The sequence below is a fragment of the Zootoca vivipara genome, chromosome 8 (assembly GCF_965207765.1).
Source record: "Zootoca vivipara chromosome 8, rZooViv2.hap1.1, whole genome shotgun sequence".
Taxonomy (NCBI): domain Eukaryota; kingdom Metazoa; phylum Chordata; class Lepidosauria; order Squamata; family Lacertidae; genus Zootoca; species Zootoca vivipara.
The window spans coordinates 7,353,775-7,366,027 of record NC_142591.1 but is presented as its reverse complement, the minus strand read 5'-3'; the positions used below and the strand labels follow the sequence as shown (position 1 = coordinate 7,366,027).

Below are 12,253 nucleotides of genomic sequence, written 5' to 3'. Positions count from 1 at the left end.
GAACCTGACTGGAGGTCTTCGGGGTCTTTGGGCAGCGAAGACACACACAGAGAATGAGACTCTTCCCCCCTCCCCCCGCCCACAAAAATCCCTCAGCTCTGCTTTCTTTCCCTCAACGGAAAGGTTGCCTGGCCTCCCGCCTATATAGGCCCCGGGCCCCTCACGTGCCACTCCTGAGGCCTTTCGCTCCCCCTCGGGCTGTGTCACCGGCGTCAGGCAAGAGCCGCGGCCTCCCGCGAAGCCCCTCCTCCCTCTGCCTCCGGCTCCACGGCCCACGCGGCGGCGGCGCCTCCTCCTCCTCCTCCTCCGGGTCTGAGAGGCAGCGGGAAGGGAAGCCGCTTCTCCTCTCCCCCGGCCGCCGCCGCTAGGGGCGCTCCGGAGGGATCGGCGTCGGGCGGGAGGAGAGGGGTCGGCGGGCTGCGCGGCGCTGGGCCGGGCCGGGGCGAGGGAGCTGAGGGCCGGCCGCGCCCGCCCGGGCTATCGCGGGCTGCCGGCGAAGCCCCGCCATGCCTGCCGCTCCGCTGCCGCCCAAGGAGAGCAACCTCTTCAAGAGGGTCCTGGTGAGGAGAGAGGGCAGGGCCTTCTTCGGGGAGGGGGGGTCGCACTCTCGTCGTCGTCGTCCCCCCAACCCCCCAACCGCTACTGGCGCCTCGGCGGTGTCGCCTTTTTCCTTCCCTTTGTGCGGCGCCTGCCCTTGAGCTGAGCCCCCCGACCTAGCCCTCCTTTCCGTCCCGGCACCGGGCCTCCCCTCGGAAGGAGGAGGGACGCGGAGGCCTCTCTCGGCTCCCCTCCTGGTGCCCTATCTGCCGGATTTACGTATAAGCTAAACAAGATATAGCTTAGGGCCCCACTCTCTTGGGGGCTCCCAAAAATATACCTCTTCTTAATTGTATTTCACTATGAATATACTTCTTCTTAATTGTATTTCAGTTCAACAATTACTTTGATAAAATACATATTTTCTTATGTGCAAATGGCTTTAGATGCCTATTAGGGAAGATGTTTAGGGAAGCTTTTAATCTTTAAGAAATTAGTGTATTCTAATATTTCTGTTGGAAGCTGCCCAGAGTGGCTGGGGAAACCCAGCCAGATGGGTGGGGTATAAATAATAAATAATAATAATTAGGTCCATATAGCATATATTTAACACACACAAAAAACAGTGACAATTTGTTGTTGACAAAGGACAGCTGGATACATAAAGGGCCCCATTACCTTCAGGAGCTTAGGGCCTCATCAAGCCTAAATTCGGCCCTGGGCGCTCTCCCCCCCCCACGCCCTTCTGCTGTCAGTTGCAGGCAACAGATCATTTGTGCATTTCGTTTGTTAAATTTGCCTGCTGCCCTTCCTCCGGAGGCCTCATCCTGCTCTCTCCCACCCCCACCCCCGAATATCCCACACTTTTTGCCCCTCAACGGAGATCCCCAGTCCGGTCATGGCGTGGCTTCATCAGCACCACGACAAGGGAGAAGTGCAGGATTTGCTCCAGCCCCCCCAGCTGGGCCCGCCAGCCCCCCCCCGGAAGCCAGCCTGCAGGATCTGAGCCTCTCATGTACAGAGCCCTGCCAGCCTGGCTGGTAGCCCAAAGAGCCCCCTCCTCCTCCATGAATGGGGTTGAGCCCTCTTCGAAAGCCACCAAGTTATGGTTGTAACTGTTTGCAAAGGACCGCCTCCAGCTCTGCAACCCCATGAACACGACAGGGTTTAATTTTAAATGAATATGCAATAGGATTATGATGTCCAGCTGCAACCCTAGTAAAGCTGCATTAGACACAGCATGGCTTGTTTCCCATTGAACACCCCTAAAGACTGCATCCCTTAAACTTGTTCCAGTGGGAATAAGTTCAGCAACTTTTTCGCCTCCTCGCCCTCATTTTAAATCAGGTCCCCAACCTCTGTTCTTGGCTCCCCCTGAAGCCCCAAACGTACAAAACTCAGTCATTTGGGGGGAGTGGGTTGTGTGTCAGAAGCTAACTTGCATTCTGCATGTTAACCTTGCATGTCAGCTCCTCCTTTGCTTCCCCAGCTTAGGAGGAGTCAGGGTCACTATGCCCACAACCTTCCTTTGGAAACAGGCACCCTGGGTCCTTGCAACGCTCCAGCTTCTCCATGAAGCAGCAAACCCTAGCAGTTAGTGTGCTGTCACTGCAGGCATCTCTACACAAGCTTCAAAAGGAAGCGTACAAAACCAGTCATCACAATGTACTGGATGACCCAGGCACCAAGACAATAATAAATCAGTAGGTATGGAGTGAAGGGGCCTCCACATGGTGTTCTGAAATGCTTCTGGAGTCTTCTAAAAAACTGTCATTTTTTGTAAATGACACCCCCCCTTTCTTGTACTAATAAATTAACATGTTAAACGTGGACAGTTTTTGATTATATTTGAGCGGTCAAAAAGTCAGATTCCAACCTTTGTAAAACTGCTCAGTATTAATACTATATTTTACTGGGGAAATGGGGGGAAGTGGAGTAAATTTGTGTAGGCGTGGGTAACTTTTTTCACTTAGGGGGATAGTTTGCTGGGAGGTGCATAACATTGGTGGGCAGAGCCAGAACAAAGATGATTTGTGGACCTAGAGCAGGCATCCCCAAACTTCGGCCCTCCAGATGTTTTGGACTACAATTCCCATCTTCCCCGACCACTGGTCCTGTTAGCTAGGGATCATGGGAGTTGTGGGCCAAAACATCTGGAGGGCCGCATCTGGATTGTTTGCCTGACCTAGAGGCAAACAATCTGGAATAAAAACCACCCTGCTTCAATTCTCACCATGATTTCTCCAACTTAGAAACTCCAAGTCTATGGAGGCTTACTCAGAAGTAAGCCCCACTGGGTTTGATGGCATTTCCTAACAAGAACATAGGAAAATTTTAATTCAACAGACAGTTGCTGTTGGAAAACAAATTAAAGCAACTCTTTTCTGACTTGGGTGTGCTAAATGTGCACACAGAGACACACAGGCCTGGTTCACATGTCACATAGCTGAAAACAGACTTGTTTAATTGGGTGTACTGTGCACTGGTTCAAGCTACTGAGAAGTTCACTCCTTCCCCATGCCTGCTGCTGCTGCATCACCAAACAGCAAGCCAGAGTCCAGCTTGTGGTTCCTGAAGCTGGATTTGTGGTTTGTTTCTCTCTGAACAAACCATGAGTGGTAACAAAGGTTTGTTCTTTGCATTCTGCTGGTGGTTTGTTTGGAGGAAATAAACCACAGCTCCTGGTGTGAACTTGTTGTCCAGAAGTGTGGCAGGAGCAGGGGAAGAGCAGAGTCAGAACTTTTATTGTTCACATAAAATCATTGCTTAACTATAACTTGTATGGCCCAGTTTGTCAGAACTCTTATTGGACACCTGGAGGCATTTAGCAAGGGGAAATGGCCGGTAAGGAAAAGGGAAAAAGTTAAGAACTACAGTATTCTCTCCCACTGCTGTTTTTCATTTTTGAAAATTACTGTCAGTTTCCCTGCATATATTTGATAGTGTTATATAGTTTGACCCTCAGAGATCTCATTAAAACGCAATCTTATCAGTGATTTGAAGTCCCACTGAAGAAGCTAATGGATTGTGATACTAAGTTAAGTAAGAGATTACTTTTTAAGATAGTTGTTACCTAATCTTATTTTTTCCCCTTCCTAGAAATGTTATGAACAAAAACAATACAAAAATGGACTCAAATTCTGTAAGATGATCCTTTCCAATCCAAAGTTTGCTGAACATGGAGGTAAGTGCATTATTTTAATTTATTCATTTTCTTAAAGCAGGGGTGTCCAACAGGTCGATCATGATCTAGTGGTCGATCCCCAGGTGGTTTTGGTCAATTGTGGGCTCCCTTTCCTTTCTGGCAGCAAAAGAGCATCCAGCCCACCCCCTCGCCCCATCCTCCATTTGCGCATGATCACTAGAACGGAAGACGGAGTTTTCACTGTGAGGTTGATTGTTTCCTTAGCAATGTTTTGGTGAGCAACTGTCCCCCTTCTTCCTTTATTAAAGTTCAACATTTTTGTATCCACTCCCTAAAAAAAGCTCAACAACAACTTTGACCTGAAAACCCCTCCCCCCAAAAAAAGGGGTAGATCACTGCCAGTTTTTTTATTCTGTGAGTAGATCACAGACTCTTTGGAGTTGGATGTCCCTGTCTTAAAGGATGCAAAATGTTTGTTTACCCAGCAGATATTCAGAGTGTTTGTTTTACACCATTTAGAATGATAAATTTTAAACTTCCAAGACAACCCCCAACTTTTCCAGATAAAATACAGAGTTTTGGATATACTCACTGTACAAGAAATACGACCCGACATATAAGACGACCCCCGACTTTTGAGAAGATTTTCCTGGGTTAAAAAGTAGTCTTATACGCAGGAATATACAGTGGTACCTTGACTTACGAACGACTCAACAACCGAATTTTTCAACTTACGAATGTCTCGACATCCGGAAAAAAACCCGCGGTGGTTTTAGATAGGGATTTTTCGACTTACAAATTTTTAGATAGGATTGCTTTGACTTACAAATGTTTCCGTTTTCAATATATACCTATGGGAAATCACGTTTCCAATGGCGTTTTCGACTTACGAATTTTTCGACTTAAGAAGGTGCCTTCGGAATGGATTACATTCGTAAGTCGAGGCACCACTGTACAGTAAGTAGAAAACTAGCAAAATTGGGAATTAGCTAAACTACAACCTTTTCTCTCACTTGCTAGATGTTTTTTGCACAGCTTGTGTGTTTTAATATGGGAGCATCCCCACCAGAAGTCTGAAAGCTCATTAGAAAACAAAGCCTGTTCCCTTTTGTTGTTGTCTTGTTTTGTTTTATACGGGTACAATCTGTATCCTGAACTGTTAAACTCTGTCCTACCACCTTGTTCTGAAAGTGTAGAGATCAGAACTCTGGTTTCTGGAAATGAATGCATGTTCCATGATCGTTGTTTGTCATAGTTATTATTATTGAGTTAAGCTTGAATAATTTCACTTTGATTCACTCTGATTCAGAACTGCTTTGTTTGGGGAGCGGGGCAGTGTTTTCTCTTTCCATTCTGTAGAGCAGGATTATGTACACCAGGCACCCCCAAACTGCGGCCCTCCAGATGTTTTGGCCCACAACTCCCATGATCCCTAGCTAATAGGACCAGTGGTCGGGGAAGATGGGAATTGTAGTCCAAAACATCTGGAGGGCCGAAGTTTGGGGATGCCTGATGTACACATTCTTCTGTTTGCTCTAGCTGCCCCACCCCCCCAAAATAGTGACTGAGAAGCTTTTGTGGATGTGTGGGAAGGTGAGAATCCATACATGTGTTTGCATCCATGTATTTCCGAGAGGTGCTTGGATGATGATGATGATGATTAGGGGAGAGTGAAACTTATCACACGTGTGTTGCCTTAAACTTAATATAATATAAAATATTTCTTACAGAAACTTTGGCTATGAAAGGACTGACCTTGAATTGTTTAGGGAAGAAAGAAGAAGCATATGCATTTGTTCGCAAAGGCCTTCGTAATGATGTAAAAAGTCATGTGTGTATCCTTTCAAATAGTACACCAATTTCAATTTTTTCTAATAGTTCTGAAATCCTCTTTCTCCATCCCCCTCCCAATTATTCTCCAGTGGATGCTTTGCTATGTAACAGATTTGAGTATTTTATATTTAAATTTATAGATTAGGCCATTAGATTTTATCTAACATACCTGTGGCTAACCTATGGCCATCTAGATATTGTTGGGACTCCAACTCCTTGCCAACCATCAGGGATAATTGGAATGCTAGTCCCACAGCAACTGGTGGGTCATAGATGAGCCACTCCTGGTCTAACAACTTAATTTGATATGTAATCTGTTAAGTTTAGGAAATTCTAAAGTGCAGGGTATTAGTCATAACACCGGATTCTTGGGTACTTACTGCAGGTCAGCACAAAACATGCAATGTTTACTATGCCATTCTGTTTCTGCAGGGATGGGGGACCCTTTTATTCTCACAGGCCAGATCCTGTCGATTCCTGCCCTAGACAGGCCACTTGGACACCAGCTTTATAGGTTAGGCTGAAAGAGCCACTGCCTGAGGTTACTCTGTGAGTTTCATGGTGGAGTGGGAATTTGAACGCAGGTTTTTCCAGTGAAGCTTGTTTTTAGCAGGGGTGGAAATCTCCAGCCTGTGGGCTTAGTTAGCCCTCCAAGCCTCAGAGGTTTGCTCCCCAGGCTGTTTTGTCTTTCCTGGGCCTGATGTAACAATATATGGCACCGGGCACAGGAAAGTCCAGGCCTCAGATAAAGGAAGAATTCCAAGCACCCACAAAGCATGCTTCTGATTCTTCCTTTGCAGATGCTTCTTGAACTTTGATTTACTTGACATCCTGTAATGTCAGGAGATGGAAAGGTGGTTGAGGCCACCCACCTGCCCTCATGGTCTGTGGAGTCCGGGCCAGTTCTGGATCTGTCCATGGGGACTTCCCACCCCGACCTACAGCCAACTTTTCAGGGTACAAAACTGTCAAAGGAACTCGCAAACAACATCAATGCCCATTAAAACACACCCAGATTACTAAACCCGGGGCGGGGGGGGGGGGGTCCGTGCCCATAGGGCCCATGCCAGTCAATGACTCTGTAGCAGAGAAGACCTTCCAGCTGGTGCAGGAGAAGCTAGGCTCCTGGCATCTCCTCTGGCCTGCTTGGCCTGCTCCTCCTGGCTTTCTGTTCCCAGAGCAGTTGTCAAGAACTTTCTTCATATCGTGCTGCTTGTTGTAATCTGACATCCAGCTGCTTCATCTTCTCAGCTACTTAGCCTCCTTTAATTTGAGTCATTCTGCAGAAAGGCAGGTAGCAAAAACAATTAAAATAATGTTAAGGAAAATAATAATGTTTTGTCCTGTATGCCATACATCACCTCAGCCTCATAGTCTAAACAAGTAACAGGCTATTTTGTGAAAATGAAGAATACCTAATATCACATGATCTCCTCCTCCCTTGGCTTATGGCACCAGAGTATCCGATGGCCTAGTCATATACTGTACAAACTTGGCATGGGAGCATAACCTTATCTTTACCTTTGGGCTCCAGTTCATCTGGGCCTGTATCTAGCAGTGTCCAGAAGAGCTAGATCACCACTGTATTATTGGAGATTTTTCATGATGAATAAGCTCTCACTAGGATTGGGAAATACTTCAATTTTCTAGGTGCCAGGATGTCACCCTCGCTACGAGAAGCTAAGTTACAGGGAACCAGGCAGAGGGCCTTCTCGGTAGTGGCACCCACCCTGTGGAATGCCCTCCCACCAGAGGTCAAAGAGAACAACAATTACCAGACCTTTAGAAGGCATCTTAAGGCAGTCCTGTTTAGGGAAGCTTTTAATGTTTGATGGATTTCTGTATTTTAGTGTTTTGTTGGAAGCCGCCCAGAGTGGCTGGGGGAACCCGGCCAGATGGGTGGGGTATAAATAAATTATTATTATTATTATTATTATTATTATTATTATTATTATTATTATTATTATTATTATGTCTTGATTCCCAGACAACTGAACATGTTGGACTTCTTTAACCCAAGGATCTTCTCCACAATTTTCTGTTGAAGTGCTACTCATAGTGCTATGGTAAAATGGCAATTTAACATTTAACTGGCAGATGCACAATTATACCATTAATGCTGAATGCCTGCGCAAAAACGTTGCTCACATTAAAGTGGTATTAAATGCCACATCAAATTGCTAACTCCTGCGTTGTATTTTGTATTTGAAATCACTCCTACGGCTAACATATACATCCTTCATTATGATATGTGTCAGTTCGTGCTCTTAAGCTAAGATAAACGAATAACAGTCATTTGTGAATCCTTTCAGGACTACAAACATTTGTCTTCAGCTCCTTACACCCCCCCCCAAAAAAAAACAACCAGTGCATTTCCTTAACTCTGTTACTGGTAGGTTGGCATGTTTATGGACTCCTGCAACGCTCTGATAAAAAATATGATGAAGCTATTAAGTGCTATCGAAATGCTCTGAAATTAGATAAAGACAATCTACAAATTCTAAGAGATCTCTCACTGTTGCAGATCCAAATGAGGGATCTTGAAGGCTACAGAGTAAGTAATTTCTCCAGTTTTTTGTGTTGAGCTTAACTGAAAACTTGCAATGTGCTTTCTGAATATTTACTAGAGTTGAGAGGAACATTTGAGTTTAATTAGGTTGGGGAAATGGACATGCCAATGTTATCTGGGCACCATCTTATAGGTATATGATTTATTTGCCATGATCAAAACCACCATTGTACAGAACAGTTGGGGGGGGGGGCTTTTACAAAATTGTTGCACACAGCAAAGTAGAAAACCATCCTTGATACTATTCTTTAATTCTGGAGGAGTGGCAGCGGCAGTGGCCAGTTGTAAATTTACTTGCTAGTAAACTTGGTTAAGGTCAGAGGTTGGGCTGCAATTACAAGTATTTAACAAGAAGTCCAGCTGAGCTTTCCTAGTTTTCTTTGCTGTTAAGGCTTCATCCTTTTCCCCATGAAACAGAATCCTTCTGCACTGTTGGTTAAGAATGGCAAAATTAATTATTTGGTAGATTATATTTAGTTATATTGATTATCTCTTTAAAGGAGACCCGGTATCAGCTGCTGCAGCTGCGGCCCACGCAGAGGGCTTCTTGGATTGGATATGCAATTGCATATCATTTGTTAAAAGATTATGATATGGCCTTAAAATTACTGGAAGAGTTTAGAAAGACTCAGCAGGTAAGGTTTTTTAAAAATGTCAGTTATTGTACACAGTTAAGAATCTGAGTAACTGCACTGTGGTCAGAATAATTACTTATTTTCTGTTGTTTTTCCTGTCCATTGTTTGAAAGAATTACAACTTTGGGACATAAAGCAAAGAAAATGTCCATTGTTTTACAAAATGTTTTTAGTGTATAGTTCCTTCTTAATGATTACATAAAATTAGTAAAAAGTTGGTGTCTTGTGCACAATGAATTTAAAAATCTAAATTTTTCATTGAGATATTTTGCCCTAAGGAAAGCTGAATTTTGAAATTTATACAAGTCACATTAATTTAGGGCTGCTATACTTCTGGAATTCCCCGATTCAGTGGAATCGTCTCCCTCGGGAGGTTGCGGACTGTCCTTCCTTGGAGATCTTTAAGCAGAAGTTGGATGGCCATCTGTCATATATGATTTAGTTGAGATTCATTCTTGCATTGCAGGAGGTTGGCTAAACGACCCTCAGGGTCCTTTCCAACTCTACAATTCTATGATTTATTAGTTGCCTAATACAAAAATAGTCTTCACACGACTTAAAAACAAAATAAAAACACCAGTAAAAACATACCAGTCATCACTAACAAAACTACCACAATAATTGCATCTGCAACAGCGAAACATCAACAGTATAGGGGTCATTTTAGCCTATCACAAGCCATGAAATGTCTGGGAAAAGAGGAAGATCTTAACATGGTGTCATAAACGACTTAAGTTAGTATTAAGTTTGTGGGATATTTCATAGAATTATGAAAGGAGAATGAAAGGAGCTCCAACTCTTGATCCAACTCTGCAGTGCAAGAGTCTTTTGCCCAATGTGGGTCTCGAACCACAAAGCTGAGATTAAAAGTCTCATCCTCTACGACTGAGCTATCCCAGTTTCCATTTATTGTACAGTCAATATCAAATTACTTATAGCCACAGTTATGTTAGTGGAATGATAAGCTAAGCAAGTATCAGAGATTGTGATACATTATACACCTGAAATCTAAAAATAGGATGCCACGGGCAATTCACACAGGTGGTTCAACATACACAAGTCTTTCTACTTTGTCCTTGGTGGAATACTAGAAAAGCATTGTGAGTTGTCTGTAAAGCTGTCATTCTTGGTGGGTGGATCAAATTTGATCTCTACAGGTCTCTCTAATAATTTTGTTGTCAATTTGAAATAAGTCTTTTCTATGGAAAAGCTGAATTTAAATGGAAACCATTAAGCCACAATATCATCAAGAATTGACAAATGATGTTGTCAGGTAGCACACATTTTCAGTTCAAATCATCTGTTTATAATTTATGCTGCTGGGTGGAATTATTTGCTTCATAAATCTTATACAGTGGTACCTTGGTACTCGAATGGCTTGGCTCCTGAACAAATTGGCTCCCGAACGCTGCAAACCTGGAAGTGTTCTAGTTTGTGAACATTTTTCGGAAGCTGAATGTCCGCTGCTGCTTCTGATTGGAAGCCGCACCTTGGTTTTTAAATGGTTTCTGGAGTCGAACGAACTCCCAGAACGGATTGTGTTTGAGAACCAAGGTGCCACTGCAAATGTTTTTTGTTTAACCTCTAGAATAATATGAACCTGGAACATTGTGGCATTTTTGGTGCTTCAGTGAGGGATAACACTATCAAAATACTTTGTTTTGGGGTTTTATATACCTGGGTTCAAAATACAGGTCCCCCCCTTTATAATGCATGGCAGCAGGAGACTTGTTTCCCTCTTGCTGCGTCTGTTTTTAAAATTGGAAAGCATGTGTGCACACAGTATGACTAAAGTACAGGTGTACTTTAAAACCAGAGTAAAAAACGTATGCTAAGAAGTAGCTGTGAATGTCAATAGTTGAGAGGATAATTGAGGAGATCAACTTATTGCTTTGTCATTTTTCAAGGCAAGAACTCTTTTAAAATGTTCATTTCCAAGTTCTAATTCAACTATCCAGTGTCCCTTTATTAACCAAAAAAAAGAACTTTTGTGAAGTTAAGTCTTCTGGGGCAGATTAAATGTTAACTATTCTGTTATTTTCCAGATTCCTCCTAATAAAATAGACTATGAATATAGTGAATTAATATTGTACCAGAATCAAGTTATGAGAGAGGCAGATCTGTTTCAAGAATCTCTGGAACACATAGAAACTTACGAGAGGCAAATATGTGACAAGCTCATGATAGGTGAAATAAAAGGTAAAACATTTTTTTTCTTTTCACATGCTTGAAATATTCCTTCACGTGAATCTTGGTGTGTGAGGTGGTTCAGTCTTGGGAGCTGTCATTACAGTAAGTCGCGGGGTGACTCGGGGCACTGCTGAACAGGCGCAGGAAGACCCATCTCATTATCCTAATCAGAATGCTCCTTCCATATCACATCAGTGCTGCCCATGCTGGGTAGAAACTGATGTGGGAGAGTATGATGATTAGGGGCAGATGTGGGATGTTGCTGCCGCACAGTTTCTGAGCAGCTTTCTGCAGAGTAGTCGGTCAATGTCAACATCACTATGGCTAATTGGCTCTTTCAGGCTTCCAGAGTTGAAGACTTCACCTTTCAGCTGCAGGCTGTTTCCCTTAACTAAGTCTGGTTTGCGATTTTATTATTACTTTAGGAGAAATGTTGTTGAAGTTGGGAAGATTAAAAGAAGCTTCTGAAGTCTATAAAGAGCTTATTGATCGGAATGCAGAAAATTGGTGTTACTATGAAGGCTTGGAGAAAGCTCTACAGCCACGTAAGTCTTGTAGTTATAAACTTGGTTTGCACTTTTTTTATTAAGCAATTGGTGTCTTGTTGAGTTCAGAAATCAGAATTCTTGGAACCCTAGACCTTGGAAAGAAGATGTGTATTTGAATTTCATTGCCCAGCATAATTCTAGTGCTTTATCTACTTATAAGCCTATCTGTACTCAAAACCATAAATCATTATCAGGGACTGCTTCATATGGAGGAGCCTAAAGAGTGAGCTAAATGGCTGTGTTCCTTACTGAAGTGATACGTTACAGCTTTTTGGGAAAATGGTGCCAGAGAAAGGATGGTGTACAAATGGAAGAACTACCTATAGTTACTAAATTTGCTCTTAAAATGTGCTTCATTGCACTATGCGTAACTAATACATTACAAAATTTATATTGAAATTTCAATGCTATGCACCCATTTACTGCTATTTACACCCATAGGCTTTAATGGAGTTAAGCACAGACAAAGGATGGCAGCCTTTGAAAGATTTTATTTGAACCTTTACAACAATGTTACTTTTTAAAGGTGCTCATAGAATTGCTTCCTCCCCCATGGTAAGTTCTGGAGCTCCGACATGTTTCAGAACGGAGGATTTATGTACTGTACTGCAGTTTGACTTTTGACATTGTTGAAATATTTTGCAACATGGTTGCACCACAAAATTGTGGTGTTTTTTTAAAAAAATACAGCTAAACACACACACACACACACGAGTATATCTCCATCTTTCTTTCATCAGCTGTTTTCTTTCATCATACTGAAAACTGCTTTTCAACCTGTTCTATATAAAAAATG

At 43.1% G+C, this 12,253-nt stretch overlaps 1 protein-coding gene across 1 annotated transcript in view; it reads left to right on the top strand.

The window, feature by feature from the left end:
* Positions 1 to 376: 376 nt before the first annotated feature.
* The window catches only part of NAA16 (N-alpha-acetyltransferase 16, NatA auxiliary subunit), a 33,687-nt gene continuing 21,810 nt past the window's right edge, over positions 377 to 12,253 (top strand). The window contains exons 1-7 of the mRNA XM_035103354.3: positions 377 to 560; positions 3,637 to 3,721; positions 5,413 to 5,517; positions 7,912 to 8,069; positions 8,585 to 8,719; positions 10,765 to 10,918; positions 11,335 to 11,454. Of these exons, the coding sequence (XP_034959245.1) occupies positions 507 to 560; positions 3,637 to 3,721; positions 5,413 to 5,517; positions 7,912 to 8,069; positions 8,585 to 8,719; positions 10,765 to 10,918; positions 11,335 to 11,454 (811 nt within the window). The 5' untranslated portion in view covers positions 377 to 506. The remainder of the gene's footprint in view (positions 561 to 3,636; positions 3,722 to 5,412; positions 5,518 to 7,911; positions 8,070 to 8,584; positions 8,720 to 10,764; positions 10,919 to 11,334; positions 11,455 to 12,253) is intronic.